The 16126-nt window shown below is 36.3% G+C and overlaps 1 protein-coding gene across 3 annotated transcripts; it reads left to right on the forward strand.

Annotated features, from left to right (window-relative positions):
* The first annotated feature begins 436 nt into the window (after positions 1-436).
* Positions 437-14956, forward strand: LOC149222289 (uncharacterized). Of its 3 annotated transcripts, none has more exons than XR_016249422.1 (6): positions 437-639; positions 808-1008; positions 11290-11455; positions 11852-14036; positions 14139-14225; positions 14319-14400. XR_016249422.1 is itself a non-coding variant. In XM_089385352.1 (6 exons), exons 2-6 carry the CDS (start codon positions 892-894, stop codon positions 14779-14781), a joined length of 666 nt encoding a protein of 221 aa, XP_089241478.1. In that variant the 5' UTR covers positions 453-718; positions 808-891; the 3' UTR covers positions 14782-14956. The 3 variants fall into 3 exon arrangements, 1 of the variants encoding a protein (XP_089241478.1); XR_016249421.1 differs by having other exon boundaries at positions 443-718; XM_089385352.1 differs by lacking the exon at positions 11852-14036 and adding an exon at positions 14584-14956 and having other exon boundaries at positions 453-718; positions 11290-11460; positions 14319-14411.
* The last annotated feature ends 1170 nt before the right edge of the window (positions 14957-16126 follow it).

Consider the following 16126-nt stretch of genomic DNA (forward strand, 5'->3'; position numbering starts at 1 on the left):
TTAACTATTAAATAGACTTACTATATATTCTCCTTTGTTTGCACCCACCTTATATGTAAAAACATATAAATATTTTCAATACAACCAAATTAAAATCATATTTTTTCATTTAAAAATTATTAAATTGAAATTAAAAAAATTACACCTAATAAACTTAAACAACAACCATAAAATTCTATTATTATTATTATAAATATTTTATAACCTAACCAATAACCAAAAACATTATATAATTACTTCTTTAGTGATGTGAAAATAAAAAAAATGTATTTATTGTTTTAATAACACCTAATAAACTTAAACAACAACCATAAAATTATATTATTATAAATATTTTCCAACCTAACCAAGAACCAAAAACATTATATAGCTACTTAACTAGTGATGTGAAAATAAAAAAATGTATTTACTGTTTTTCACTATGAAATTAGCATTTTTGAAAAAGGTAAAGCTTTACTTTTCTTTACAAAACCCCTCCCAACCCAAACTTCGTTTACGTTCTAGAACAAGAAGGAGGATCTGTTCGCTTTTCGCAGGGCGGGAGCGAAAACGAGATTGCAGAGATTTGCGAATTAGGGTTCACCAGTAGCAGACACTCGAACCCCACGATCGGTTCTTCAGTGCATTGACGGCGCCAAGGCATGTTCCATTTTTAACTTCAATGGATTTCCACCCGCACATTCAGTCTTCCACACAGAGAGGAGTACACGCATTTCAGGTTTCTGGTTCAAAATCCAGTGTGTTTTTAGCAGCCACTCTTGTATGTTAGGTTTTAATCTCTGTGCTACAATCTGTTACTGTTTGCAGGGATGGCGCTGGCATTTGATGAGTACGGGAGGCCATTTATCATAATAAAGGAGCAGGATCAGAAGACCCGAATCAGAGGCTTAGATGCTCAGAAGGCCAACATTGCGGCCGCCAGGTCCGTTGCGAGAATCCTCCGCACCTCACTCGGCCCCAAGGGAATGGATAAGATGCTCCAGAGCCCCGACGACGATGTCACCATCAGTAAGCTTCTCTTCCATTTATTGAATCTCTATTTCTGGGTCGGTAAAACCCCTTAAAAATCTAAAATTCTGAAACTAAGTAGAATTTATTTTAAAAAACTTATGATTCGTAAGTAGCAGTTACTTTAAAAAATTTATAGGTTTTCCGAAAGGAGTGAAATAAGCAAATACTCTGCGATCTGCTTACTCTTCCTCACAAACTGTGAGGCCCGCCGAGCTAGATGCTCTACATACGACGCTGACTGCCTACGAAAGCTCCCGAACGGGTGAATGCGTTGAGATGTCACTAACATTGAGAGATAGACACTTTCCAGGGATCTACTTGGCGTAGAGGTACTTTTGGCGGGCTTTTCACTAACCGAGAAACTTCGTTTACAAATTATTTTGCTCAAAATAACACCAATTGCTCGACAGCAGAAGGGTCATAAAGAAATGGAAATAATAATTTTAAGAAGAATTTTGGAATAAAGAAATAAATTATATAAATGTCCACAAATGATGAAAGGACATTAGGTTAATGGGACTAAAACTATATATTGATGCTGGAGTGCTTAAAGGTATTCGCTGAAAAGGAGAGACTACAAATAAGATTTCAGATTTAACAGAATGACGAATGATAAAATAACAAAGGGGTGATTATCTCAATTGTTTGTAGCCAATGTTGTTGAGCATCTGGCTGGTTCTGGTTACGTGTTAGTAGGTAACCAGTTTAAATCCCCCAGATTTAGGTGCACTAGTCTATGTCAACAGTTTTACGAAGAATGCCATTCACAAATATGGAGAAGCATCTCTTGGATTTCCTTATCAGATTTTCAAGGGTTATAATAACAGATAAACCTGATACAATGAAGATGAGCATCTGGCTGGTTCTGGTTACGTGTTAGTAGGTAACCAGTTTAAATCCCCCAGATTTAGGTGCACTAGTCTATGTCAACAGTTTTATGAAGAATGCCATTCACAAATATGGAGAAGCATCTCTTGGATTTCCTTATCAGATTTTCAAGGGTTATAATAACATATAAACCTGATACAATGAAGACGAGACTAATAGCAGAAGCCTAGAAAATAAATAAGTCCTAATTTATCTAAGCGTCAAAGGAGAGGTATGCAGGGCCATAAACCAGGCTGGATTCTATCCTGGCAAACTTTATTGAAGCTCATCGGACTGCAAAGTTTGACGGGTTACGTGTGGAAGGGAGAACCCTGGTGATGGGTGTCTGTCTAGTGTCTACAAGATATAAGCTGAGAATTATAGATTTTGTAAGATAGCATACCTAGATGGCCTTGTGGATTATCTGGATGATCTCAACTGTGCTTGGTAAGGGTGCTTCTGAATCACTGATCGTCTGTTATTTTTGCTCATGACTGGTGCATCTACCGGGTCATCGATGCTTCATCCAGCTGAAAAAATGATGCAATCAATCTAGTGGATCTGGGTCTTGAGGACTCATGCATGTCCTGCTCTTAGAGTATTTGGTTAGCTTTACTTTGTTCTTGAATAATGAACTCTACTTTCACTGTTGTGGGGAGATTCCGGTCTTAATGGATTTTTTGTTGTCATTTCAAAATTTGTAGTGGAGATAGTGGATAAAAGCCATGCACTGCAACAATGCTCGCAGCCAGATAATTTCATTAAATTTTGGAATCTAATAAGAAAAATCGAAATCGAGTAATAGTTTGTGTGGGAAGCAAAGAAAGTGAGAAAAAAATCTCTTAGCTTTGAGCTTCATTTATGTGTACTTTGTATAACGGCTACTTGGTTAACTTAGTAGGTCAGTCTTTATTATCTAAAATATGCATATTGAAGATTGGATATCACGGCAGTTTCTCCCTCTCATCGCCATTGTCAACATGGTCGTCAGTGAGCATCTCTACATGAACAGAGGATCTATTTGTCCTTTTAATGTTAACAAATTTATAGTTAATTATATAATAAATATTTTGATGTACATGTACATGAGGACTGATTGGCGTCGTGAGCAAATCCAGGCAAGGGTAGGGGGTTCAAGAATTTTAAGGAAGGTTGCCTCTTGTTCATAATTGTTGTGACAATTTTTCTGATTACTGGAGGTTCAAGAATTTCAAGGAAGGTTGCCTCTTGTTCATAATTGTTGTGACAATTTATCTGATTACCTTGACCTCCCTGATTTCAACATACGTGTAACTAGGAATGGCTATAAACCATAGTAGCAAAATTTGAATCCGAATATGTATTCAAATACAACTCAGTATGGAAAATACCTAATAAAGGAATGCAGCATGGTTCCAATATGGAAATCTATATTTCTCAGTATGAAAATAAGCGTTTTGTTCCATATTTTAGAAGAATTTCATCCTCAGAACACACTAAAACCAGAAAAAGCAATTTATTCTTTGAAAATTTTGCAATGTAGTTTATTTTTAAGTGTTTTCTTACTGTTATTTTTATTTTTTTGAGGTTTTTGCTCTGTTTTTTTGGGGCTTATATGTTGACGGGTATCAAAGACATTATAAGGTAAGTGAACTGTTCTGTATCTGCATTGCAGTGAAAACATACTGAATTTTGTACTGTTGCCGAATTTCCATATAATAAAGAGCAATATGACCAAATCTTGCTACTATGCTATAAACTAGATTTCCAGCATTGAAATCCCCTTGTGTATTCAGCTATGGGTCCTGTGGGTCATCTCGACTCCCTCCATGATAGTCCTTAGAACATATTCAGGTTTGTATTTGTTCAATAGAAATGTAGGGAAACAAATATTCCTTTCAAAGGTGTAAGCATTGAAATCCCCTTGTGTATTCAGCTATGGGTCCTGTGGGTCATCTCGACTCCCTCCATGATAGTCCTTAGAACATATTCAGGTTTGTATTTGTTCAATAGAAATGTAGGGAAACAAATATTCCTTTCAAAGGTGTAAGACTCTGTCACCAAGCAATATCTAATGTGCCTAAACATGGTTCTATCAACCCTATGGTTGTCTTGTGGTATTTTTTCTTGCTTCTCTGTTCTACACTACTTGGACACTTCATAACATTTTTCTACATTTTAATCATGCTAATTATAGAATGATTGTTAATTTTAGATAACAATGGTATGTTCTTATGCTTTAGAGAAATTTACGTCAATTTTCCTTATTAGCCCAATATAAATTTCCAGATTAGCAATCACATAAATATTGAGAGTATTTGCAGATAGAACATAAACAATAAGAATAAGACAAGTCAAGACAAGAGGGCACAATATTTGGCGGATGCTAGAGAAAAACCCCAATGTGGGGAAAACCCTTTGATCAAATCTTCTTATTATTCTTCAAAAGTTCAGCACAGAGAGAGAGAGAGAGAGAGTACATCATACAAAATTACTTGCCCAATCACTGTCAAAACAGTCCAGCCAAACAACAGTTAACAAGATGTTGTAACCAGAAAGTTAATGCTAGTCAAACCAACAAAAATCTCCTCCAAATGAGCTCAGCCAAACCCAGTCAATTCGGCCTCATAATAAGATCTTCATCTTCCAAATTTAGTTGAGATTTAATTTCTACACAGCTCAGCTTCGTAGCTTCATTGAACAGCAATAGCAGAGCTGCTTGGTATGTTGTTACTGCCAAATCTATTACCGATGGCTCTTGGCTCTACACAGTTCATATGGCTCACGAATCACGATGTATAAGACTTTGTTCCTCTGCATTATGTATAACATTAACACACAGGTCGACTGACACGTTCCTCTACAACAAAGTCAGTTTGACTGAATGGCATCAATCTGCATTGCTTCTCTGCGACATATTTTGGCATTGATGCATAGTTAATATGGAATCGATACTCCATATATATGTAATCTAACCAATAGCGTCAAAATGGCATCATCTTATATGACCATGGAAATAACTCCTAATGAAGACTGTAATCTTACAGAGACCAGCATAAATAAACATGTTGAGTTTAAGATACATAAGGCACCGTTGAGTATTTTTTAAGTGACAAGACACCATTGTTGAGAATTCGATGTTTATATGTAATCTAACCAATAGCATCAAATGGCATCATCTTATATGACCATGGAAAGAACCCCTAATGAAGACTGTAATCTTACAGAGACCAGCATAAATAAACTTGTTGAATTTAAGATCCACAAGGCACTGTTGAGTTTTTTTTTTAAGTTACAAGACACCATTGTTGACAATTCGCTGTTTAGATTCAAGTCTAGGGCATATAGTTGGCATAGTAAGAAAAGATATGTTGCTCCCTCAGAACTCACTGATACTTCTCACTGGCACTAGCTAGTAAGGTGACTATCAAGAAGTGAAAGGAACAAATCTCTATGATACCAAAGATCATCTGACTTCACTTCTAAGGAATGTCAGACTTTTGTTGTGTCTTCAATCTCCATAATAAGTCCAGGAGTATCCACTGATCTTCATTCTCTGAAGCATTGATCTATCTCATTGGTATAATTTCCTTTGCCTATCTTCAATATCATAATCAAGGAAGAGCATATGCATGGGCAGATTGTTCTGGCAGTCAGTGATATTGTTGACATCCACTGTCAATACTATTAGCATTTCAAAATCAAAACTATCTTCTACACTTGGGGTTTCAGACGAAGCAGGGTTTCAAATCATAACCAGTATGAAAAACCATTGGAGTTGGGGGCTCTTTGACTAGGTTCTGAAAGTGCATGCTATTTTTAAGATTGGTGTAATGAAAGAAAGGGTAAAGAGGGTATAGCCAAAGTAATTGATAGGTTTCTGGTGGACACCAAAATTAGGCTATACCTACCTTCAGTGACAATGGAATTCACAACCACCAAACCCAAATTTTATATTTTTTAGGCACTAGCTGGAGTAGTGGATAAAACCACCACTCCTTTAGATCCAAATAATTTTAACTTCTATATCGATCCATCGCCACTTTATGTTATTTCCTTGTAGACGAAGGGATGGAACTCCCTGTCTGAAACATAAAACAAAATTTAAGGAACAGTAGCATGAGTCGAGCAATGTTCTCTCCTCTGATGAGTTGTAGCACAAAAACCGTGCATTATCTAAGTCCCTCCTCTTTAAGGTAGAACTGGGTGACTGATTAGCTGACCTCCTGGTTAGCTGACCTCGTTGGTAAGTACAACAGAGAAAGTTACACTCAACACTCTATGGTTTGTTTTTTAATCACATTTTCTATGCCTCAATTCAGAGAGTTATGGTGGATTCTCACCACTTTTTTGGTATGTTAGTTTGTTAGATGCCATGTATGGAGAAGTATTACTTAAATGCACTGTTATGCACTCTGGAAATTTTTAATTGGCCCCATGGAAGCAACTAGTCAGGTACCTTAATTTATGTGGCACTTTACTTCAAGCAATTAAAATACATAGTCATATTTGGTCGGGTTTAGTGATGACAGATTACATGGACTAAATTCTATGCTGAAATGAAGTATTTCATGGTAAAACTAGGAGTTACTTGTTGAAAATCTGAAATGCCTAGCATCTGATCAGATAATTTTATTAATGTCCAATGAATGAGCATAAATGGATAAATGGGATTGAAGAATATAACCAGTACATGTACAATGTGGGAGTGCAAATGCAACTCCTAGAAAATGCCAAAGCTAAAACTAGGATAAAATAAAGTAAAGGATACAATAATAAATTAATAATAAGACAGCCTCATAAACATGTATATAACAGATCATGTAGAAGGCTAAGTGAATAAGTCCAGGGCACCTGGCGGTTAATGATGTCAAGAATGTCCGAGTCTGATAGCTGACGGTGAGGTGGGTAGACAGTGGTGCTGGCTCACTATTGGAGTCCTCTGTATCCAACGAGGAGTCTGGCTTCATGATTCTGGGGGAGTGTAGGAGCGAGGGATACTCCAAGGCCAAAGGAAAGTAGCTCTGTATAAGTCTCTGGCTGCTCCGCTGGGGCTGGGGAGGAACCTGTCTGGAACCGTCTGGTACTAAACTCTTTGATGTGCTGGAAGTGAGTGAACTAATGTGCTATTTGGCACCTTCGCAAGGGTCTCGAGGGTACCGGTTGGCCTCCCAGAGGAGGGGGTTAAGGGGAGTCCCGAGGTCTCACTGCTCTACTATCTGAAGTGCCTTGGGACTCAGCTCGTTGTTTGTCGCTCTGATAAATTGGATCAGCCTGAAAGTATGATGCGATTGTCCAGATCGTCCTCGAGTGAGGCAGTGTATGTAAGATCTGAGATCTGTGTCTAAATATCTCCCTTATGAATGCAAATGGATTTGGATAAGTTTCCAAAGTGTTCCATGATGTGGTGAACTTGTTTGATTATTAATGTTTTAGGAAAGTGGGTATGCTCGTGTCTGGCCAAACATACAGAATTACAAGGCCTGAAAATTCACATAAAATATTTTAACAATGTGAATTTTTCCATCTTGCGGTGGACTATAAGGTCATTGAGTCAGGGATAATTATATCGTTTTTAAAACTTCTCCTGCAACATATTGGATGCACAACATATGTTTGGCAGGATATGGACTATAAGTGGTTGACATTTGTTTTAACAAGAAAAATCTCTTTGTAAGGCAAGAAGTATTGGTGAATTCTGGCCTTGTGAGAACCAGACAGTTTCTACAATGCCTTGGGATGCGTCATGCACACCCACATTGTTTATTGATCGGTATTGCTAATCTTCAATGTTAAATATTTTGCATCTTATAAGCTCTCTTGAACAACTATTGAAGTACTGGTAATTCTAATCTTGGATGGTGAATACATGCCAGAGGCTGTGGGGATACACACCAAGGTAGTGATACTCAGGCTCGGCTAAAACTCGGCCAGCCTGGGACACAGGTAAACTCGGGGACTTGGAAAAACTCGGTTCTATACTCAGGGAAACTCAGCAACTAGAAAACAAACACAAAATACAGGAAATTTTGTGCAGAACAAATCACAATGAGATTTCCATCTGTAAAATCTATAAAATAAGAATATATCCATCAATTAGTCATCAAATATGATGGTATAAAATTTGTCCCAAAACTGAAATAGAAATCAAAATTTCAAATAGTTTGCAATCCATCAAATAATATCAAGTTCAACAATCAGCCACTGTTCAAATAAACACTCTCTGATTCTGTTATCAAATTGGCTGGTGCAGAGGCTGGTTCTGCAATATGCTTAGATGGGGGTTTCATCCCTAACTGGGCTTTGTTCTAAGCAGGTGGTGTGTCTTGTTACCAAGGTCTACCTTTGTTCCAAGTCTTGGCATCACTGCATTCAGAGCAAAAGGTTATGAAGAATGGGTCATCACAGAATTCTGTCTTGAAATGCTGGAATTCTGATAACAGTTCAGTCTGGTGACTTCTGTATGGAATGTGAAATGATATTTTCTTCATATGATGTCTGATGAGGTTGGAACCTCTCCCAATCATCCTGGAACTATTAATTATAATATAAAAATTAAGTAAAAGGGTAAAATGGGAAGTATAAAGGAAAATTGAAACTTTTATTTAAGAATTTTATATGATTATTTGTTTGCCTGATATGAAATTCTTCTGCAAGAGACCTTTGCTTGCTTAAGATGAATCACTGACCCCTCAGTTGCTTGGGTCAAGCTCACTAATGAAGTGATCCATTTATTTGGATATCTCATTGTTGTCTGCTGTGACCTCTCTTTTTTCTCATTTTCTCCTATTTTTTAAATTCCCAGTACTTTCTATGGATTGGAAGGCACCCCTCTTAGCTTTGCCACTGCTGCTTGGCCTTGTGCCACTTTTCCTGCAAGGACATTTAGTTGCGTTTTTACAATCTCAATTTATGGATATTTTTCAAGTAGAGTGATCTTTCCTTTTTCACTGACATCTATGAATCTTAGATTGAAATTGCTTGTAAACTATCTGGTCCAACCTACTATAGATGTGCATTGTTTGAGCAACCAGCTCATGGTTTGATGATGTGGCCATAATGATGTCTAAAGTGGCAATATTAAGGTGTCCTGGCTTTTTTACCTACTAGCAGCTGGTTCCAAAACTAGGTGAAAGTTCTGTCTGTTCATATGAGAGTTGGACTGTATTTTTTGTGTATAATTGAAAACATTTTTGCTTGGATAATTACTTTCTAGGAGTTATTCCTGTTGCTATCATAATCCTCAAGGAGGGCTTATGTGTGTCAAGCAAAATAGAAATACTATTTCCTAATGAATGTGGATAAGATATAATGTCCAACAAATGACCATAAATTGGTCAATAGGACTGCTAGGTACAATAGTGTAAGACACAGTGGAGCGCAAAATCTGGTCTTAGAAAATCATGATATAATCAAAACTAGCAAGGCTAAAGCCTAAGAGATGGAGCAGGGAACCAAAGCAATAGTGCAGGTATGGGCAAGTACTGCAAAGAGATGAAAAAAACCAACACTTCTAGAGGGGATGGCTCGCCTAGAGGTCGACTGACTTCCCCTGATGTTATCTCTCTTAACATCTGAGGCCGTAGGGAAGAGAGACTTCGGATAAATGACTGGTTAGAGAATTTGGAAGAACAGGAAGATCTAGCTGCGTAGAGACGCACTCTCCAGCCCAGTATGGAAGAGATGTCCTGTCCTGTTATGTTATATAAACATTTTGATTTGGTCAAATTACACAAATAAAAATAAAGATAAAATAAAAAAATAGAAATAAAAAAATAATAATTATAATTATTAATTAAAACATTTTGACTCCGTTAAATTACGTTAAAAAATTAATAAAATTAATGAAATAAAATAAAATAAATAATCTACCATGCATCGAGAGGGATCAAATCTTTTTTCACTCTAAAAGAAATTTGCACCACAGATTTGATCCCTCTTGGCACTTGGTAGATCTGGAGTTAAGATGGATCTAGGCTAGTTTAATTATTAATTAGATCCATCTTAACTCCAGATCTACCAAGCGCCAAGAGGGATCAAATCTGAGGTGCAAATTTCTTTTAGAGTGAAAAGAGATTTGATCCCTCTCGGCGCACGGTAGATCCGGACTTAAGATGGATATAGGCTGGTTTGAGATTATGTCTTGTTGCTGGGGTGGTGCAACCTGTGGCCAAGATCTGGAGGAGGCATCTTGATTACTTGTGTAGTATGATATGTCCTTGGATATGATGTGACTGGTCAAAGAAGCTGGAAGAACATGAAGATCTGGTTTGAGATATGTCTTGTTGCTAGGCTGAATTCTGGAGGAGCTATCCTAATTATTCGTGTAGCATGAGCTGTCTGGAGATCTGATGTGAGATGTTTTGTAACATCCTGTTGGTCAAGCGCAGAGGGCCTCCTGGTGTCTCACAGATCTGATAGTTGATGTAGTGCTGCTGCCTGTCTCTTGGTACCACTGTATACTGGAAGCACTAGAAAGAAAGCTGTAATTGGCCAGATGGTGTCCAATCTGGGCTTTGGTGGGCAAGAGCTTAGAGGCTTAGTGATGTGCAAGAGATGTTTTCAAAATGAAAACTCCCAGGGAATGACCAGGAGTCTCCTTGGATCTCCCATTCATTAATGGCAGGCTTCGTCAAGCATCCAGGAAACATAAGAACTATTAAAGGGACAACTTCTGAAATCCTGCTGGAAACTGTTTTTAAATGTTAGTCAGCTTGTGTACACTGTACATACGTTTGATGTATAAAATTTACGAAGTCTTATAAGCTTTGGCATTTTCTAGGAGTTGCATTTGCACTCCCACATTGTACATGTACTGGTTATATTCTTCAATCCCATTTATCCATTTATGCTCATTCATTGGACATTAATAAAATTATCTGATCATATGCTAGGCATTTCAGATTTTCAACAAGTAACTCCTAGTTTTACCATGAAATACTTCATTTCAGCATAGAATTTAGTCCATGTAATCTGTCATCACTAAACCCGACCAAATATGACTATGTATTTTAATTGCTTGAAGTAAAGTGCCACATAAATTAAGGTACCTGACTGGTTGCTTCCATGGGGCCAATTAAAAATTTCCAGAGTGCATAACAGTGCATTTAAGTAATACTTCTCCATACATGGCATCTAACAAACTAACAGACCAAAAAAGTGGTGAGAATCCACCATAACTCTCTGAATTGAGGCATAGAAAATGCGATTAAAAAACAAACCATAGAGTGTTGAGTGTAACTTTCTCTGTTGTACTTACCAACGAGGTCAGCTAATGGGTGTCCCTCCATGAGGTCTTACATTTGTGCATTGTTAATGCCAGTAAATGCACACTAGGTTTTGTTCTCTACGTTATATCATTATAAATTAATGAACTATAAGTTCTATGATTTCATGAGTATCAATTTTGATGTTGATGGATTGCCATCACAGGTTTGCAAGACAGAAAGAACAACAATGTGTGGAGCTTTAACAACAGCTGGGCTTAAAGCCACTTCCGTTCTCAAGGAGCTTGGCAATCGCTGGGAGCATTACTCTGTCATAACTCTGGTTGACAGCAGAAACCTCGTTGGCAGCAGCCTATCTGATCATAGTGTTGGTAAGGTTTTGCCAATTCCATATTTGCACATTGCTTTATTTTATTTTGAATTACCACTGCTGCTTCAAAGTTTTGTCTAGTTTTCACAGTATGTTTTTGTATTTATTTACAGTTATCGGTTTCTGTAGGTTTAATTTATTTATGGCATGATTTCTTGCGCTCTATGAACTGGGTTTTTCTAGTGTGAGCAGTCATGTTGTTCATGGTATATATGTTGTACATATACACTTGTATTCAGTAAGAAAGCAATTGTGTGTGGTTCTATCAGCTACAAACAGTATTAGTATATCTCAATTTGTATACGCTTTATTTTTTTATTAATTTTCTTCTGATCAGTTGTGTGAATATTTATATTGCTTCCCTTGACCCTTATTTTGGTTTCTTGTGGGCACGAAGGTTTCTACCATTCTGCTATTATGAATACCCATCATATCAATGAAACAGGGGACTTTTGGGAGCTGGCCAGACAATGCTCAAATGCACATGATACTTCTATGAGGAATCGAAAACATTTCACATACATGAGTGATGTCAACTTCCTTATGTGCCAAGCAATTCAATATCCTTATTTAACTCCATCATCTTCACTTCGCACTTCACTTATTGTTGTATTTGAAGGTCCCATGGTGGACGAAATGGATGAATTGAAAAGGGCAATAGGTTTAGAGGATTATATGGGATGCTCTTCTGTTCATGGAGTAGGACCTTCTCTTGCAGTTTTTGATACAGTCAGAAACGGAGCTTTGGATTGTGCATGTGTATATCCCGCATATTTGCATTCCAGAAAACAAATGCAAACTTTAATTAACTGTATGAAGAGTATCCTCATTGGTGCTGCTAAGCTCTGAGAGAAAGTGTCAGGTGCAGACCTTGACAGAAACCTGACTATGCAAATGGGATAAAGGATATCATTTAGGAAAATCTTATGTAGCCATTGTTTTCGTTCATGCAAAGCAGTGTTTTTTTGTAGCACAGACTTTTATCATTAAATACTACCATATGATAAACAACGATCTTATCTATCAATTTGCAAGTATTGTTTATATTTTTCCTTCGTATCTTTTCAGAGTGAGAATCCCAATTTCAATTTATTGAAAATAAAAATACACAAGTGTGGCCAAGCTCGGAATCCTATTGAGACAATAAGATGCAAGAGAATACACTGAGTCTTTATGTCCTTGGAGCACCTACTACATGAGAAAATAAAAAAAAAAATCACCTAGTTAATTCAAGGAAAATGATATAGCCTAAATCTAAAGAAATGCAGAGGTTCCATCTTTCCATAGGCGCATAATAATATTGTATGCATAAGAGATAACATATATATAACACAAATTTTCTCTGCTTTCTTTTATCTGTTGTCACCCAGATGGCCCTGGTTAGTTTTGTAGTCAAAAGTGGTCAAATCTTGTAGTCAATGGCTACAGAATTATTTGATGTTGTTGTTTGACATAAGGTTGTTTGCCTGTGCTGTAGTTGATCTATAAACTGAAGTATAACTAGAGGTGTTCTAGTTTTCAGCGGATATTTTATAGTATCTGAGAATTCATATGTATAGCACAAAGAAGTTCAATGCAATTCTTCACTATTAAGAAATATGTTAATAGATAGTAACCTTGTTTTCCTATTAGTGAACAAACATTTACATTCAGTCGGTATACATATTACAGGATTTCAAAACAAAAGGCTCAGTCTTTATAGAAATTTCACATATGGAAATTTCATTATGGCTTTCTAGTGGGAGTGATTAGCTTGTTGGAGACCAGAACTTCAGATGCTACTGAATACAAAAAACACTCTGATTTTCTTTTTTGCCTGCCTTTCTCGAAACCTCGTTCTGGATAATCCACTCATCGGAGGTATGAAAGTGAAGGACTTGAAATACCAACCTTCATCTCCCAGATGCTGGGAACTTGGGAGAGAATGCTGGATGGTTTCAAGATCTCACTTCTGTGGAATATGGTTTCAATATTTTCATGCTGATCCTGAGACCTCGGGTGAGCAATTTGTCATTAGCAGATCCCAATCTTTAAGCAGTTAGTCCTGTTTGGACACTAAGAGATCCCTCTTTAGCTCCTTTTACTGCTTTCATGAACCCCACCCATCTACTCCTAAACCTGGACCACCTGTAACTCCTGCTACTGATCTTTAGTCAAATCCATGAAGGGAGCATGCCAGGAAAGCATTTTTATTGTTGATGGCATAACTGCTGCAGGTCCAATTAGAGAAAAATTGTTTGATATGGACAGCAACAGAAAACATGAGGGATTCATTGACCCTGCCAAAATTGAGGGAAACAATGGCCAGGAAGCTGGAGAGAACCAAAATTTCGAAGTTGGAGAAAATATACAGATTGTGGTGAGCAAGTAGGAACCTTCCCAACTGGATACTCCGTTGAGGATCCATGAGGTTACGCCGGGATATAATGTATCAACCTGTTTAAGCACCTTATTTGGCCTGGACTCTAGTATTCGATCCAAAAATTCAGAACTTAGAAAAAGTTACAATATATCCCCTTGTTTAAGTATGAATGAATCTCTTCTAGAAGACACAAAGAAAAGTCGGCAATGAGAGCATTCAGGTATTGAATTTTTCATTAAACATTATTTAGAATGTATTAATACTTATAAGTATCTTAAACATGTACTTGTGTGAAAATAAATTGAATTGGTTTATGTTTAAGGACAAGGCATCCAAGGCGAGGTTAACCAAGACAAAAGTCACTCATCGTAGTGGCCAGAAAGGTTTAAAAGCACTGATAACAACCTTTGTAAGTATATTAAACATGTGATATTTTTTTAATAAATTTTGTACTAGAAGAAAGTCATTGTTATCTAATTTCTCCCTATTTACTGATTGATAGGAACTAAAATATGGAAGACCTCCAAATCATTTGGAAAAGGAGGTGCTGCAGGAAAAGAGATGGGTTGAATTTGTTGTTTGGATGGACTCCATGGTATGTAATCTTAGTTGGATTTCCAATATACTTTTAAACCATATTTTCATTTTATTTTTTAGTACTATTAGATATTATATCTTACTTCATTTTATGGTTAACATTGTATAACAAAAACATGCGTTGTGTTATGTAATTAATACTAACATGTAATATTGATTTTTTTTGTCAGAATGCTATAGGTAATGATTGCCAAGACGATGATCCAAATTATGTTCAACATATATTAGGAGATGATGAGGATGAGGATGAGGATGATGGTGGTGAAGGAGGAGATGATGATGATAGTTGCGGTGTTGGTGATGATGTGGATCAGAGTAATGAGGATGGTCAAGATGATCATGAGGATGATCTTGGTGGTGGTAGCTAGGCATGCACATGCATTGTTTTTTATGAAGAAATTATTGTGTAGAATGACATTGTTATGTTTAGATGGGTGTTGTGAATTTACCCTATATCAATGAGACATTTTGATTTTGTAATCATACGATGAGTTTGATTTATGTATGTTGTTAATTTATCGTAGAATAACGATATTCATGAAATATTTTGATTTGTTAATCATATTTGAATTTTACTTGTTTTGATTAAAAATAATACTGATTTTATTAGTATTATGTTGCTATTTTATACATGTTTTGAAAGTTGTTAATGACACATTGTTATTTTTTTGGATGGATGTTGTCAATTTCTCTTAAATTTCTTTACAAATGATTTTGAATTGTGATATCTTCTTTAATGATATTTAGAAACTATCATATATTTCACTATGAATCTATAAAGGGGGTCATATATGTAAAGAAAAATATACTCTATATAAGAAGTCAAATGCGGATGTAACCATGGATGCAAAATTGAAAGTAAAATTGGATGTTAAACTAGGAATTAATACAAAATGCAGACAATTGACATACAAAGTGTTTTAAATTAGAAGTGAAAAATTGTGCAATAGTTGACACAAAGAAGGGAACAAAACATGGCATACAAAAGTATATCAAATTGGGCAAAAACAAGGACACATAAATGGGCACCAAATTAGATGCAAAAAAAGACAACAACTAGATGTAAAATAAGATGCAAAGTTGAGCGTTAAAAAGAAGCAAAAAACGTTACAAATTAATATGCCAAATGATGATGCAAATAATGGTGTAAATTTTGGATGCAAACTTGGGTGCAAAAAAGGAAAAAAAAAAAGATGTAAGAAAAGACATAAAACAAGATGCAAAATGGGGCTGAAAAAAGGTGAAACCAAAGATGCCATATTGGATGTAAAAAATGATTCCTAATCACATGCAAATTTAGGCTCGAACTCAGACACAAAATTATATGCAAATGTGGACACAAAATGAGGCAAAAAAAGATGCAAATTTGGATGGTGAAAACGATGTAAAACTAGACACCAAAAAAGTGCAAAATTGGATGAAAAAGTTGGTGTAAATAATGGTGCAACATTGGACACAAGTAGACACAAAAAATGGTGCAAAAAGGGGCATAAAATAGCTTAAAATTGGATGCAAAACTTGGTGCAAAAACAAATACAAAAGTAGACGTAAAAAAATGGCTCTAAATTGAATGTACCATTAGACACAAAATAAGATGCAAAGGTGGACACAACACATGACTCAACATAAGATGCAAATATAAATGCAAATTTGGATGCTCAAAATGATGTAACATTAGATGCAAGAGATGGTGTTAAAAATGATGCAAAATTG

This window comes from Pinus tabuliformis, chromosome Q (genome assembly GCF_031772625.1).
Source record: "Pinus tabuliformis cultivar Carrire ecotype Pingquan chromosome Q, CPIR1, whole genome shotgun sequence".
Taxonomy (NCBI): Eukaryota; Viridiplantae; Streptophyta; class Pinopsida; order Pinales; family Pinaceae; genus Pinus; species Pinus tabuliformis.

Coding starts and splice junctions, on each gene's coding strand:
- LOC149222289 (XM_089385352.1), top strand. CDS start 892: ATGCTCAGAAGGCCAACATTGCGGCCGCCAGGTCCGTTGCGAGAATCC. Junction 1,009..11,289: donor CGACGACGATGTCACCATCA/GTAAGCTTCTCT, acceptor TTGCCATCACAG/GTTTGCAAGACAGAAAGAAC. Junction 11,461..14,138: donor CTGATCATAGTGTTGGTAAG/GTTTTGCCAATT, acceptor TTTATGTTTAAG/GACAAGGCATCCAAGGCGAG.